The 16,949-nt window shown below is 44.8% G+C and overlaps 1 protein-coding gene across 7 annotated transcripts in view; it reads right to left on the bottom strand.

The window, feature by feature from the left end:
• LOC147031012 (uncharacterized) overlaps positions 1–16,949 on the bottom strand; it is a 105,797-nt gene that overhangs the window by 57,880 nt on the left and 30,968 nt on the right. For all 7 annotated transcript variants that reach the window (XM_085875683.1, XM_085875682.1, XM_085875677.1 and 4 more), the window contains 2 exons: positions 4,503–4,669; positions 4,202–4,399 (listed from right to left, as the gene is read on the bottom strand). In XM_085875683.1, coding sequence (XP_085731809.1) covers positions 4,202–4,399; positions 4,503–4,669 — 365 coding nt within the window. The remainder of the gene's footprint in view (positions 1–4,201; positions 4,400–4,502; positions 4,670–16,949) is intronic.

Here is a 16,949-nt window from a genome sequence, read left to right as displayed (position 1 = left end):
AAGATTTATTAAATAATAAAGAGGAAGTAACAGTACTCAGATATGGTAACATGATGGTAAATTTATTAAATAATAAAGAGGGAGTAACAATACCCAGGTGTGGTTTCATGATGGTAGATTTATTAAATAATAAAGAGGGAGTAACAATACCCAGGTGTGGTTTCATGATGGTAGATTTATTAAATAACAAAGAGGGAGTAACAATACCCAGATGTGGTTTCATGATGGTAGATTTATTAAATAATAAAGAGGAAGTAACAGTACTCAGATATGGTAACATGATGGAAGATTTATTAAATAATAAAGAGGAAGTAACAGTACTCAGATATGGTAACATGATGGTAAATTTATTAAATAATAAAGAGGGAGTAACAATACCCAGGTGTGGTTTCATGATGGCAGATTTATTAAATAATAGAGAGGGAGTAACAATACCCAGATGTGGTTTCATGATGGAAGATTTATTAAATAATAGAGAGGAGTAACAATACCCATATGTGGTAACATGATGGTAGATTTATTAAATAATAAAGAGGGAGTAACAATACCCAGATGTGGTTTCATGATGGTAGATTTATTAAATAATAAAGAGGGAGTAACAATACCCAGATGTGGTTTCATGATGGTAGATTTATTAGCAAGAGTCCCTAAATTACAGATCTAAATATACCCATGTATGTACCTCTACCTTGTAGCAACTGCCGACTCTACTTCCAAATCAGGAGATGAACTGTACCGCTGTCGACTGTGGGGCACTCGACAAGCGGCTGAAGCACTTAAGCAAGCATTCCAATTAAATGATTGATAAGGACGGCTGGCTTCATAGGTGAAGTCCGAATGTCCGTACTATATCTGAATTAAACAAATTAACACTTTTCTCATCATTCAGAACTGCTGCTAAGTTCAATTCTGCAGCTTACATTTTGTAATTTGGCTTCGTTTAAGAGATTCTCGAGGTTATGGCATGTGCAAAAATGAAATAGAGTCACGAACGGTGGCGTCTCTGGGCATTTATAAGCATTGCAATGTGCCCATCAATTTGTTGCTATGATGAACAGGCATTCGATAATATGAGTGAGGAAAGTGAAAAAAAAAAACTTTATCGTGAAGAAATCGTTGCGGCCTGTTCCAAGTCAAGGCATGGTTGAGTAGGCCAAAAAACATGGCGGCTTCAGACCCAGCGAGGTAACCCAGGAAACGCCTTAAGACCCCGTAGCGAGCGAGGTGGCAACGGATGCACCTGATAAAGAATATAATTAAATAAGGCTGTTAATAATTATCTTCAAAAGGGGTGTGTAAATTAACGTAAACAGCCAATTTTCACTCACTCACTTCCCTATCGTTCCCCTTTGTATGCATGCAAAGTTTCAGGCTGCTTGGTTTCATGGTTTTAGAGTTATGGCGACAGACACACACAGTGACACACATACACACACACAGTGACACACACACAGTGACACACACACTCTGACACACAGACACAGACACAGACACATACAAACACACATTTATTCATAAAAGAAGATAATGAGGGCATCACAATACCCAGATAATGGAAACATGAAGGTAGATTTATCGATACTAATAACTGTGTGTGTGTGTCTGTGTGTGTGTGTGTCAGAGTGTGTCTGTGTGTGTGTCAGAGTATGTGTGTGTGTCACTGTGTGTGTGTGTGTGTCACTGTGTGTGTGTGTGTGTCACTGTGTGTGTGTCACTGTGTGTGTGTCACTGTGTGTGTGTGTCAGAGTGTGTGTGTGTGTGTGTGTCACTGTGTGTGTGTGTGTGTGTGTGTCACTGTGTGTGTGTGTGTGTGTGTGTGTGTGTGTGTGTGTGTGTGTGTGTGTGTGTGTGTGTGTCACTGTGTGTGTGTCACTGTGTGTGTGTGTGTCACTGTGTGTGTGTCACTGTGTGTGTGTCACTGTGTGTGTGTCACTGTGTGTGTGTGTGTGTGTGTGTGTCACTGTGTGTGTGTGACACTGTGTGTGTGTGTGACACTGTGTCTGTGTGTGTGTGTGTGTGTGTGTGTGTGTGTGTGTGTGTGTGTGTGTGTGTGTGTGTGTGTGTGTGGGTCAGAGAGTGTGTGTGTGGGTCAGAGAGTGTGTGTGTGGGTCAGAGAGTGTGTGTGTGGGTCAGAGAGTGTGTGTGTGTCACTGTGTGTGTGTGTGTCACTGTGTGTGTGTGTGTGTGTGTGTGTGTGTCACTGTGTGTGTGTGTGTCTCCTCCATAACTCCAAAACCCTCCTCACAAGGAACACCTCCATTACTTCTTTAACCCTCCTCCTCACAAGGAACACCTCCATTACTTCTTTAACCCTCCTCCTCACAAGGAACACCTCCATTACTTCTTTAACCCTCCTCCTCACAAGGAACACCTTCATTACTTCTTTAACCCTCCTCCTCACAAGGAACACCTCCATTACTTCTTTAACCCTCCTCCTCACAAGGAACACCTCCATTACTTCTTTCACCCTCCTCCTCACAAGGAACACCTCCATTACTTCTTTAATCTCCTCCTCACAAGGAACACTTCCATCACTTCTTAAACCCTCCTCCTCACAAGGAACACCTCCATTACTTCTTTAATCTCCTCCTCACAAGGAACACTTCCATCACTTCTTAAACCCTCCTCCTCACAAGGAACACTTCCATAACTTCTTAAACCCACCTCCTCACAAGAAACACCTCCATTACTTCTTTAACCCTCCTCCTCCTCACAAGGAACACCTCCATTACTTCTTTAACCCTCCTCCTCACAAGGAACACCTCCATTACTTCTTTAACCCTCCTCCTCACAAGGAACACTTCCATCACTTCTTAAACCCTCCTCCTCACAAGGAACACCTCCATTACTTCTTTAATCCTCCTCCTCACAAGGAACACCTCCATTACTTCTTTAACCCTCCTCCTCACAAGGAACACCTTCATTACTTCTTTAACCCTCCTCCTCACAAGGAACACCTCCATTACTTCTTTAACCCTCCTCCTCACAAGGAACACCTCCATTACTTCTTTAATCCTCCTCCTCACAAGGAACACCTCCATTACTTCTTTAACCCTCCTCCTCACAAGGAACACCTTCATTACTTCTTTAATCCTCCTCCTCACAAGGAACACCTCCATTACTTCTTTAACCCTCCTCCTCACAAGGAACACCTTCATTACTTCTTTAACCCTCCTCCTCACAAGGAACACCTTCATTACTTCTTTAACCCTCCTCCTCACAAGGAACACCTCCATTACTTCTTTAATCCTCCTCCTCACAAGGAACACCTTCATTACTTCTTTAACCCTCCTCCTCACAAGGAACACCTCCATTACTTCTTTAACCCTCCTCCTCACAAGGAACACTTCCATCACTTCTTAAACCCTCCTCCTCACAAGGAACACCTCCATTACTTCTTTAATCCTCCTCCTCACAAGGAACACCTCCATTACTTCTTTAACCCTCCTCCTCACAAGGAACACCTTCATTACTTCTTTAACCCTCCTCCTCACAAGGAACACCTCCATTACTTCTTTAACCCTCCTCCTCACAAGGAACACCTTCATTACTTCTTTAACCCTCCTCCTCACAAGGAACACCTTCATTACTTCTTTAACCCTCCTCCTCACAAGGAACACCTCCATTACTTCTTTAACCCTCCTCCTCACAAGGAACACCTTCATTACTTCTTTAACCCTCCTCCTCACAAGGAACACCTTCATTACTTCTTTAACCCTCCTCCTCACAAGGAACACCTCCATTACTTCTTTAACCCTCCTCCTCACAAGGAACACCTTCATTACTTCTTTAACCCTCCTCCTCACAAGGAACACCTCCATTACTTCTTTAACCCTCCTCCTCACAAGGAACACCTCCATCACTTCTTAAAATCTCCTCCTCACGAGGATCAGGAACAGGACTACCTCCTTCATCGCCCCCAACCCCCCAAAACCCCATCTCCTTCTTCTTTATTTCAGTATCTTGTATCCATAAGCAAAATGTGCTGTGTAAATCAAATTATTATGATTACTTGTATTATTATGATTATTATATGATAAATTTTATAAATGAGTAATTATTATATTTACAGAGTTCTTCGTTCATTTTCTAAATTCACTTCATTCATTAATGTCGAGGATTTGGGGGAAAACACGTGATCTTGGGAGAGGAAGTTAAACACGAGATTCCATTCCGTATTCACGGGAAAAGGTGAGATTACCTGGGGATAGAGGGTTTTACGTTTGTTTCCTTCAATCCAACATGAACAGGTAAATGTTTGTTCCATTCCAGAGAATGTTTCGGTGATTCTGATGTTCTTGAGGAACCAGGAAGGATTTAACCCTCCACTCCCATCTTGCCAGATTGTTACATTTTCCAGGTTTCCCAGGTAACGGGACCGCACAGTGAAAACATCTTCCTGTAGAAACACGTGCACGACAGGTAACATCTCACCTGGTTAGGATATTAACATGGTTATTATTATTTTATCTACCTTGTTAAAGTGTTCTGTGAATGATTACCTGACCCCCTTCAAAAGGATCGCGATGTGTTGATTGTTTAAGATGATAAGATCTCAAACACTTCAATCGTCCACACATCGTGATATAAACATCGGAGTTTGTCCCAGCCCCCCAAACATCTCCTGTTTTGATGTGAATCTTGTAATCCTTCGGTTCCTGGGGGGAATCTGATAGAAATCCCACATCGTTAATACCCCGGATGTTAAACATGATGTTCAATGTTATTTTTACTTTAATAAACTACCAGGACGAGCTTACCATGTATAACGGGCTTACAACCTCACTATGGAAACGGGATGGTGTGAGATACAAACAGTGGGTAAAACATGCAAACAACGCCCCATAACTCATACACCTCCCCATGACCCCTTAAACCAAGCATGTTTGGAACATTGTGAGTTCCATCACGTGGACTGGGTATGTATCATCCCCAAAGTAAATGTACATGTCATCATCATGTTGGTTTCGTTCACAAGGGGCGTGCTCCGAAATGCTGCACCACGTGGTACCCTTTATAATGTAGTTGAATTGTATTAAATGGGAATTCTGATCATGTTTTACACTTGTTTTTCATCTTCATTCACCCATAAACATAAACCACTCACAGGGCTTCCTCTGCGATTTAAAAAATGGATAAAAATTCACAAAACAGAACAATCACTATTGTCACCCCCACCCATGGAGAGAGGTTACCTCCTTCCCAAATCCTATAAAAGTATTACCTGACTATTCCCATGTCCGACACATTTCTACTCGGTGTATAAACCCCAGGTGAGGATTTTTTTGTGTGTAAAACTGTCCCATCTGTGAATACCTCTCATCTGGTTCACCTCATGATTGTGTGGTGTCATGTGTTGGTGTGGTTATGTTTGAACAACTCTGAAAATATCTCAAAAACTGTATTACCTGGACTCCTTCACGATTGGCAGTTCATGTCAGATCAGATCTGTGACTTGCTTCAGGAACCAAGCAAACCTGTACGAACCTGATTCATGGTCGGGTTGGCGGACACTAGATCATCTCCCTCACAAGGTTCCTGGTGAGGAGGGTCGATCCAGTCGTGGCCAAATATATTGGCACCCTTGCACTTTTTTCAAATAACTCACAATTTTCTCTAAAATAAGTTGAAATTGACAGAAGCATTTTGTCTCCACAATTCTTCATTTCACTGTTAATATTACAGAACCTTTGTTTTTGATTCAGAACTTAGTATATCCTTTTAAATCAGAAAACAAAAAGAAATGGCATTAATAAAATTATTCACACCTTCAACTTAATATTTGGTATCACGGCCTTTGGACAAAATACCTGCAGTCGAGCACTTTCTGTATCCATGAATGAGCTTCCCACACCTCTCCACTGACAGTGTGGTCCACTCTTCTTGTGCAAACTGCTCCAGTTCTCCCAGATTTGAAGTGTGCCTTCTCCCAACTGCTGTTTTCAGATCTCCCCAACAGGTGTTCAATGGGATTTCGATCTGGACTCATTGCTGGCCACTTCAGAACAGTCCAGCGTTTTGTGTTGAACCATTCCTGGGTACATTTTGAAGGATTTTGGGGTCATTGTTCTGCTGCAAGACCCGTGGCCTTCAATGGAGACCCAGCTTTCTGACACAGGGTTGAACATTGTGCTCCAAAATGCCTTGATAATCTCCTGATTTCATGATTCCATGCACACATTCAAGGTACCCAGTGCCAGAGGCAGCACAACAACCCCAAAACATCATTGAACCTCCTCCATGTTTGACTGTCGGGAAGGTGTTCTTTTCTTTGAAGGCTTCATTTTGTTTTCTGTAAACAAAGGCATGATGTTCTTTACGAAAAAGCTCTAATTTGGTGTCATCTGTCCACAGGACATTCTCCCAGAAAGATGTTGGCTTGTTCAGGTGTGTTTTGGCAAACTCCAGTCGGGCTTTCTTCAGTCTCTCTCTCAGCAGTGGGGTTCTCCTGGGTCTCGAACCCCCTTTCATCGAGTTGGCGATGGATGGTGTGAGTGAAATTGTTACACCTTGTGCCTGAAGGTCAGCTTGAATCTGTTTGGCAGGTGACCGAGGTGCTTTCTCCACTTTTCGTACAATCCTTTGCTGCAATCTTCGATCAAGTTCTCTCTTGAGGCCATGTCCAGGGAGGTTGGCTACAGTGCCGTGGGCCTTAAACTTCCTGATAACATTACGTACGGTGGACACAGGAACATCAAGGTCTCTGGAGATGGACTTGTAGCCTTGAGATTGTCCATGCTTGGTAACAATCTTGTGTCTGACCTCCTCAGACAATTCCCTGTTTTTATTTCTTTTCTTCACGCTCATTGCAGTACACACAGTGACACAAACCCGCAGAATTACTCCTTTTCTCCATTCAAACTAGTTGAACGAGTGATTTTTATATTTGCAGGCACCTCACCACAGGTGAGTTCAATTCCAAAGTAAAGGAGAATCACCTGCTCAAATTGTAATGATTTCTAACAACATCGAAAAGGTGTCAATAATATTATCCAGGTCATTCTCGGATTTCTGTGTTGAATAAACGAAGATTTAGTAATTTGTTTCAGCTTTTTTTGTTTTGTTCTACTGCAAACCAAACAAATACATATGTGGAGATCTAATGATTTTATAATTTCAAGAATTTTATGGAAGAAACGGTGCATAATTTGAAAAAAGTGCAAGGGTGCCAATAATTTTGGAAACAACTGAAGATCTGGACACCCAGCAGGATTCAAAGCAAAACGTGTCAAAGGGTGGAGGAGCTCCTTGTGAGCCAATGGACGTCCATATCTGGTGCCCAACTGCATCTGTGGACGTCTTCCTGCACTTGGCTTCCCTTTTTCGAGGAGTTTGGTGGCAGGATTTGCACTCTGTCCACCGTGAAACACTTCATTCCACAAAACGTTTAAAAAACGCAAAAAAGCCTGAAAACCCACTCTGTGGGAATACAGCTGCCCCTCGCAGGGCAGCTCACCGGATGACGGGATTGGGGCAAAACCTTCGGGACCCCCAATGTTTTATGATCGGAGGGAAACCACAGGGTAACATTCCTGGGTCAGATTGCGGGAGAGTGTGTCAGATTGGTGCTGAGGTGACGTCCATCAGATGGCGATCTCCTTGGGTAACCTGAGGCAGTCCCTTCGGGTGGGTGCCTGGAATGTCCTATCCCTAAGAGAGGATGATCACCTGTCTCTGTTATCATGTGAGCTCAATCGTTTGGACATCGGGATTGCAGCACTCTCTGAGGTTCGGAGACCGGATTGCAGAGAGATCATGGTGGGTGGTTGCACCTACTATTGGTCTGGTCGCTCTGATGGTTACCATGCCCAAGGAGCTGCTGCAGCTGTGTCCAACAAGCTGACTGCAATGATAATTGAGGTAACACCAGTCAACGAGCATATTATGGTACGAAGGATTCGTCACTCCTTAGGTGTCCTTTCCCTGGTCTCTGTTTATGCTCCGACTGAGGCAAGTGATCTCACCATGAAGGACGCATTCTATGCGATGCTTGAGTCTGTGATGGATCAGTACCCCAGGCGGGGTACTCTTCTAGTCTTGGGAGATTTCAATGCATCAACTGGAACCGATAGGGATGGTTATGAGGCATGTGTTGGTCCCCATGGGTCTGGAACTGTGAACCTGAATAGCACTAAGTTTGTTGACCTTGCAAGAAGTCATGGACTTTGGGTGGCCGGTTCATGGTTTCAGTGCCAACAAGCTCATCGCTAGACTTGGTATTCCATTGCTGGCAGTGTGGCAAAGGAGATTGACCATGTGCTCATTGGTGATTGCAGGAGGATGATCTGGAACTGCAGGGTCTACCGGAGTGCTCAGTTCCTCAATACTGACCATGGGCTTATGGTACCAACTCTGAAGTTGCAGCTTAAATCCATTGCCCAGAGCAGGTGTTCCGGTTCCGGTTTTAGGTTTTAGAGCGTTCCGGTTCCGGTTTTAGAGCAGCGAGAGGTCTCCTTTGGGGCTCCCTGTTGATGTTCTCAAAGCTAAGTTTCCGGTTGTTATTTGTCCCGTTTTAACTGTTTAATTTTCTCACCTACATGTTACTGTGTGTTGCTAGTTCGGTTTTGTTTCAAAAATCGTGCTATTTTGTGAGTATTTTTGTCGACGTTCTTACCTGTGCTTGAGGCCTAGGCCTAGGCTTGAGGCCTACCGGTTCCACTCGGTGTTCGATCGTTTTTTTTCTTGTTTGTTTGTTTTTTCTCCCCATTACCTTCAATTTCTATCCTCCCCATTACCTTCAATTTTGATCCTCCCCACTTTCCAAACATCCCCCATTCTCCCAACTAATCTCTTTCTTATCTCAAAAAAAAAAAAAAAAAAAAAAATACCCTACAACAACAACAACAACAACACGCTCACCTTCTCCGGATTCTGCTTCTTCTTCTTCCTCTTAACTTCCTCCTCATCTTCTTCCTCGATTTTTTTTTTTTTACACTTCCATGACCTAATCTGTTGAACTCTCTCATATATTAATATTAACAACAACAACAAAAAAAAAAAAAAATATATATATATATATATATATATATATATATATATATATATATATATATATATATATATATATATATATATATATATACCCAACAACAACAACACGCTCACCTTCTCCCGATTCTGCTTCTTCTTCTTCCTCTTAACCTCCTCCTCGTCTTCTTCCTCGATTTTTTTTTTTTTTTTACACTTCCATGACCTAATCTGTTGAACTCTCTCATACATTATTTTTAACTACAAAAACGATCTTATAATGCTTCATCTTCCTCTCTCACACATGTGGTACTCTTTACTGTTTCATAATGCACTACTCTTCTGCTATTTTAACAGACTGCTCTCATTTCGACCTCTCCTTCATTCCTTGCCTAAAAAATCCAACTGTTACAGCGCTTCTTCTCTCCATGCTCTGAATTCGCCTTCATTGCATCCATCAAGAATTGTGTTAAATCGCATCTCTGACCTAAAACTTTTAAAAACCACAGTTTGCCATGGATGCTCGCTTTCCAACAACCATTCTTTTTTTCCAACTTCAGTGCCAACTCACCCCCCTCACCCCTCACTCTCACTCTCAAAGCAACCATCCCACTCTTCTCCCTCCAAGCCTCCCTCTCACCTCTCTCAAAAATCACCACCTCACCTTTCTCCCACCTTTCATCCCCCTCACGCTTCCTTCTCAAAGTTGCCCCCCTCTCATCCACCAACCTGCCTCCCTCCACTGCCCTCTCACCTCCATCTCTTCACTCCACCTCCTCAAATCCTCAACTGCCTTCTTCCTTGTCTCTTGTCCCCCCTCTCCCCCAGCACCACAGAGCCTTTTCTCCTCCTCATTCGGCCCCCTCCCCTCGCTGTTTTGCAATACCCCACACTCCTTCAGCAACCCTCCTTACCTGCCCCCTCATCCCTTGTCCTACCCTCCCCTCCCCTCCACCTCCTGCACCCAAAGCGTCCTCCCCTTCCTCTTCATTAAAAGTGTGGACCTCAAATATCCGGGGCCTTCGCTCAAACCTTTCAGATCTTTCCATACAGGTTGCCACTGACAAACCAGACATTATCTGCCTAACAGAAACTTTCCTCTCCCAAGACGTGTCTGACTCCCAAGTATCTCTCCCTGGCTACTCCCTCTTACGGTATGACAGACCTGAGCCTCGTCCTGGTGGAGGTGTTGCTCTCTTCATCAAAGACTCTATTCCTCACTCTCCATGCACTGCTCTCACTCCCCCAGGAATACCTCTGGCTTCGGCTTCCCCTCCACTCCCACCTCATGTTTATATGTGTACTGTACCGTCCACCGAACAGTGATGACTCCATCTACACCTCACTATCCGAAAACATGGACCATCTTCTATCTTCTCATCCAAACTCTCTCTTCCTCTTATGTGGTGACTTCAATTGTCATCACGCCAGTTGACTCGGTGTGGGTACCTCTCTCACCTGCCATGGCACCTCAGCAAAAGCTTTCTGCGACTCATTGGGACTGACTCAATCGGTCAACTTCCCGACCCGGATCTCAACCAATGGTACTCCATCTCTTCTGGATCTGATTTTGACAAATTTCCCTGACAATATCTGCTGCTCTTCCTTCGCTCCAATTGGTTCTTCTGACCATGTCCTTGTCAAAGTGGACATCTCTCTGGCTGTTATCAGAGAACCACCTCACCGCCGTCGAGTCTGGCATTTCACTCAAGCCGACTGGCAGGGTCTCCGAGCAGCCATCAAACTGACAGACTGGTCTCCTATCACTACTTTCTCAAACATCAACTCATCCTGGGAATTCTTTCAAAGAAACTTGCTCTCCCTCATGCACAGATTTATCCCCTCTCGTGTTCAGTTATCTTACCCTTCCTCCCGCCCTTGGTTTACTGAATCTTGTGGCGAGGCAGTTGTCCTGAAACAACTTGCCTTTGCCTCATGGAAAGCAAACCCAACTGAGGGCAATCTCAGTTCTTTCCAGAAAGCTCGGAACAAGTGTGTATCTACCCTCAGGAGAGCCAGAAAACAACATCTTTCTCATCTCAAGTCTGAACTCTCAAACCTCTCTCCCTCCTCAAAATCCTGGTGGCGTTTAATCAAATCTGTTTCTGGTGTATGTTCCCCCTCCATCCCCTCCCTTACCTCAAATGGCCGCACTGCTGATTCCACACGTGATAAAGCTGAATGTCTAAACTCGGTGTTTGCAGCTAAATCTTGTGTCCTAAACCCATCACTATCTCTACCCACTTTACCCAGTCGCACCCAACTGTCCCTGGACTCTGTATCCTTTTCTCCTGACAAGGTGGAGAGCTTGCTTTCAAACCTCGAGTCAGATTCTGCAACCGGTCCAGACGGCATCAGCCCACGTGTCCTCAAAGCCTGCTCTTCTGCTCTTGCTCACCCTCTCTCTGTTCTATTCACCCTCTCATTTTCCCAAGGTCATCTGCCATCTGCTTGGAAATCTGCTAACATCACTGCCCTGCATAAAAAGGTGCAAAAACAGATCCCTGTAACTACAGACCAATCAGCCTTCTCCCAATCATCAGCAAGGTTATGGAATCCATCATCGCTTCAGACATGAAATCCTTCCTCTTCTCCAATGGCTTGATTTCCAATCATCAATTTGGTTTCAGACCAGGTCACTCTACCCTGGATATGCTGCTACTGCTCTCTCATCAATGGATGGAGGTCCTCAATGCCAGACAGGAAATCCGAGCCGTATCCCTGGACATATCACGTGCTTTTGACACAGTCTGGCACCCTGCCCTACTCACCAAACTCTCTTCCCATGGTATTCAAGGCCATCTCCACTCATGGCTCGCAGACTTCCTCTCCTGTCGCAGTCAACGTGTGGCCCTAAATGGAGTTCTTTCATCCCCTCTTCCTGTGCAGGCTGGAGTTCCTCAAGGTAGCGTTCTGGGCCCTGTTCTTTTTCTGGTTTTCATCAATGATCTCTCGGACTCTCTGGAAAATCCTCTATTTCTCTTTGCCGATGACTCCACCCTCTGCCGTACCATCTGTCATCCCTCAGACCGGCAAGCAGCAGCTTCTTCGCTCACTGCAGATCTGGATAAAATCACAAACTGGTCCAACACGTGGAACATGTCTTTCAATCCACACAAATCTCACACTCTCACTATGTCTCTTCGAAAGGACCATTTAGAAATCCCCCATCCACTTTCTCAACAATCCTCTGGAAGAAGTCTTTTCTTTCAAGCTTCTGGGTCTCACTATCTGCCATGACCTTTCCTGGGAAAGTCACATTTCCAACCTTGCCTCAAAAGCCAGTCGCCGACTGGGAATCCTCCGTCGTGCAAAGTCCTTCCTCGGCCCTCTTGAGCTCCTGACTACTTACAAAGCTTTTGTCCGTAGCCTGATGGAGTACTGCTCTCCCCTCTGGGCTGGTGCTCCTGCCTCCCACCTTTCTCGGCTTCACGCTGTCGAAACCAGGGCTTTTAAGATCATTGGCATCTCCCGCAATGAAGCTGAGTCTTTGGGCCTCTCACTCAATCACCGCAGGTTGGTCGGTGGTCTTTCTGTCTTCTACCGACTCCTCTCCAGCCTTGCCCCCTGCTCTCTCTGCGATTTGTCCCAACCACATTTCCACAAGGCGCTCAACGTCCGCCAACAACCCCCTTCTGGTAAAACTACCAAAATCACGAATCACTGCTCATCTTCACTCTTTCATTCCTCTTTTTTTCCCGCCTTTGGAATAAACTTCCTCACTCTATTCTTTCCCATTCTTCCCTCCAGGCTTTCAAAACAGCTGTTCACCACCACCTCTTATCTTCCCCCATCCAAATCCTCGATCTTTTCTACCCCGATAATCCACCCAAGCCCACTTCCTTCAATTCTCCTGCTTTCCTTCCTGAAAGTCCCTGTAATGTCCATCTTCTCTTCGCCACGTTCCCCGTCCCATCCCCATCCCTCTCCCTTCCACAGTTCACCTAATGTGTCTGTTCCCCACTGTTTTGTCCCTTCCACTCCCGCCCCTCTTGTCTCATGCCTCCTTGCTGTGAGTTGTGTGTTAGCTCTCATACGAGCCTCGACCAAGGTATACAAAAAAAAAAAAAAAAAAAAAAAAAAAAAAAAAAAAAAAAAAAAAATCTCCACTCATGGCTCGCAGACTTCCTCTCCTGTCGCAGTCAACGTGTGGCCTTAAATGGAGTTCTTTCATCCCCTCTTCCTGTGCAGGCTGGAGTTCCTCAAGGTAGCGTTCTGGGCCCTGTTCTTTTTCTGGTTTTCATCAATGATCTCTCGGACTCTCTGGAAAATCCTCTATTTCTCTTTGCCGACGACTCCACCCTCTGCCGTACCATCTGTCATCCCTCAGACCGGCAAGCAGCAGCTTCTTCACTCACTGCAGATCTGGATAAAATCACAAACTGGTCCAACACGTGGAACATGTCTTTCAATCCAGACAAATCTCACACTCTCACTATGTCTCTTCGAAAGGACCGTTTACAAACCCCCCCATCCACTTTCTCAACAATCCTCTGGAAGAAGTCTTTTCTTTCAAGCTTCTAGGTCTCACTATCTGCCATGACCTTTCCTGGGAAAGTCACATTTCCAACCTCGCCTCAAAAGCCAGTCGCCGACTGGGAATCCTCCGTCGTGCTAAGTCCTTCCTCAGCCCTCTTGAGCTCCTGACCACTTACAAAGCTTTTGTCCGTAGCCTGATGGAGTACTGCTCTCCCCTCTGGGCTGGTGCTCCTGCCTCCCACCTTTCTCGGCTTCACGCTGTCGAAACTAGGGCATTTAAGATCATCGGCATCTCCCGCAATGAAGCTGAGTCTTTGGGCCTCTCACTCAATCACCGCAGGTTGGTGGGTGGTCTTTCTGTCTTCTACCGACTCCTCTCCAGCCTTGCCCCCCCTGCTCTCTCTGCAATTTGTCCCCACCACATTTCCACAGGGCGCTCAAGGTCCGCCAACAACCCCCTTCTGGTAAAACTACCAAAATCACGTATCACTGCTCATCTTCACTCTTTCATTCCTCTTTTTTCCCGCCTTTGGAATAAACTTCCTCACTCTATTCTTTCCCATTCTTCCCTCCAGGCTTTCAAAACAGCTGTTCACCACCACCTCTTATCTTCCCCCATCCAAATCCTCGATCTTTTCTACCCCCGATAATCCACCCAAGCCCACTTCCTTCATTTCTCCTGCTTTCCTTCCTGAAAGTCCCTGAAATGTCCATCTTCTCTTCGCCATGTTCCCCGTCCCATCCCCATCCCTCTCCCTTCCACAGTTCACCTAATGTGTCTGTTCCCCACTGTTTTGTCCCTTCCACTCCCGCCCCTCTTGTCTCATGCCTCCTTGCTGTGAGTTGTGTGTTAGCTCTCATACGAGCCTCGACCAAGGTATACAAAAAAAAAAAAAAAAAAAGGTGGACTTTACACCAAAGAGGTCAATGATTGATATCCTTACTCTTCGGGTCTTCACTGAACGCAGATGAGAGTTTCGGCAGGGGCTGATCACAGCCTCTGTTGATCTCCGCTAAGTGTTTGATTCAGTGAATCGGGATGCCCTCTGGAGGATTCTCAGTCTTTGTGGCGTGCCACCAAAACTGATCAATCTGATTTCTGAACTCTACTCTGGTACTGAGAGTGCTGTAAGGTGTCGTGTTCCATCTCCAACTTACTTGCAGTTGGAACTGGAATTTGTCAGGGGTGTGTACCTGCCCCCACATGTTTCAGCTCTTGTATGGACTGGATTCTGGGGACGACGTCAATGAGATCAGGCTGCGGTGCATCATTTAGGAATGTCAAGATCTCTGACCTTGATTTTGCAGATGATGCAGTCATCTTTGCCGAGATCTCGGGTTTCGTGAGTCAAAATCGATTAATTACTTAATTATTATAGATTTATTAATTACTTATTTATTTTATTTCTCATCCTGGCAATATCTCAGGCACCTGTGGAGTGCCGTTCCGTTTTGCCAAGTTGTCACTCTAAAAGTGGTTTTTCATGTTTTTTGGCTGCTCGCTCGAGAGCACCCTTATTCTGGACATTTCCATCTGTCTGTCTGTCCACAAAACTTTGGTCAAGCCTAGGGGCTAAATCACTCAACCGATTCCAATGAAACTTGGTAGGTCGGACCAACATTTCTGGGAATTGTGTACTTTCGAATATGGGACCCCGGGCCCCAGCAATGGCCCTTTAAAGTGGTCAAAAAATCGAAAAAAAAATCAAAAAATCGAAGCTTAGAGTTCTGTGTGCAATCTATCTAGCTCCCTTCATGCCAATTTGCAGCCCAAACAAAAATATTTGTAGGAGGAGATAGGTTTTGGGCGAGTACATGTCGAACATTTCAGAAACGGTTAATTTGGAATATCTCGAAGAGAAAGTCTGATTTTGATGAAACTTGGGTGAAATGTGGACAATGTGGCTGGCATGTACACAAAAATGAATGGTTGCTATGCACACCTCCGTTGCTTAAGGCCCAGTCACACCTTGACGTTTTAGCCAGCTTATGCAGATTTTTGAAAAATTTGTCTTAAACGCTGGCACACGTCGAAAATGTAATGGGTACGTTTTTGGAAACATTGAGAGCACGCTGTAAAACAATGCCATACGTCGTAGTATGCTGGCTTTCATCGTTGTACTTTGCGGTTGTCCTCAAATTTTAGCATGTTTGAAATTTGTTCGACTTATGCCAGCGTATGATTCACAAGTTCCGCTACGCTGGCCATAAGTTGAAGGCACGTTATGAGATCGTTGACACACATCGACACACGTTAATTGTAAGTTAATCATAAGTCGAAACACGTCGAGGTAATGCTTAGCATACCCGAAACTAATTTCTAACCGATGAGTAACGTGTTATCGGTACGTTACGCGATCATTGGCACACGTCGACACACGTTACTTGTAAGGTACTCATAAGTCGAAACACGTCAATGTAATGGTTCGCGTCAGTGTTCCAGATTCCCTGGTTTTTTTTTTAATTTTATTTATTTTTTCTTCGGTATGAAGGTGATGTTGACACTACGATTTCTTGTGCGGTTATGATTTAAATAATTGAGCGGCAGCCTATTAATTACATTATATTATAACCGCACTAGAAATCGAAGTGTCAACATCACCGTCATACCGAAGAAAGAAAAAAAACAAAAAAACAGGGAGTCTGGAACACTGACGCCAACCATTAAATTGATGTGTTTCGACTTATGAGTTACGTACAAGTAACGTGTGTCGACGTGTGCCAACGATCGCATATCCTGGGTACAACTTATTCCCATCGCATGTGGAACGTGAGAGGCATACGGCAAGTACGTCGTAAAATGTTTAACACGTTTAAAAGTACAAGACGTACTCCACTTACTACGACGTATGATAGCGTACTTTAGCGTTCTATTCACGCATACCAAACTTACCAATTCCATATTCGACGTGCGCCAGCGTTTTAGACGCATTTTTCAGAGGTCGGCATACGCTGGTAAGATTGCCAAGGTGTGACTGCGATGTTGACACTTCCATTTCTGCGGCGGTTATGATTTGAATCGTTGTGCGGCAGCCTTTTAATAAGCTTCGTCACATGATCGTCGCCGATACGTGCAGCGCGCTATGCATAAGGCCTAAGTCGCATTTGCTCTACGGCGAGGATACGGCGGTCATACACCCTCTGAATTGACAGAAACGTGCGGCGGCCGCAGTTTCTGCGGTGGCCTCAGGGTGGCCCTATGCCATTTGGCTATATTTTACAGGTCGTAAGGTCGCCGTGGAATTATAACGAGGACTTATAACTTTTTTCATTTCTTCGTTCGCCGTAGCAATTCGACAAGCCGAAAAAAAAAAAAAAATTAACCCATTCGTTACCGTACATCGAGCCGCACGTTCGCCTTAGGGCCCCCTGCGGTCGCCTTGCGGGCACCTTGAGGCAACCTTGCGTCTGCCTTGAAAATTCTATGGCTGCCGCAGGGCCCCCTTGAGGTCACCGTGCGAAATCAAATCAAAGACCGTACGGCAACCCCACGTTTTCGGTCT

This window comes from Eptatretus burgeri, chromosome 3 (genome assembly GCF_056783735.1).
Source record: "Eptatretus burgeri isolate ZD-2024b chromosome 3, Ebu_testis_v1, whole genome shotgun sequence".
NCBI classification, from domain to species: Eukaryota; Metazoa; Chordata; class Myxini; order Myxiniformes; family Myxinidae; genus Eptatretus; species Eptatretus burgeri.
This window is presented reverse-complemented; position numbering and strand designations above follow the sequence as displayed.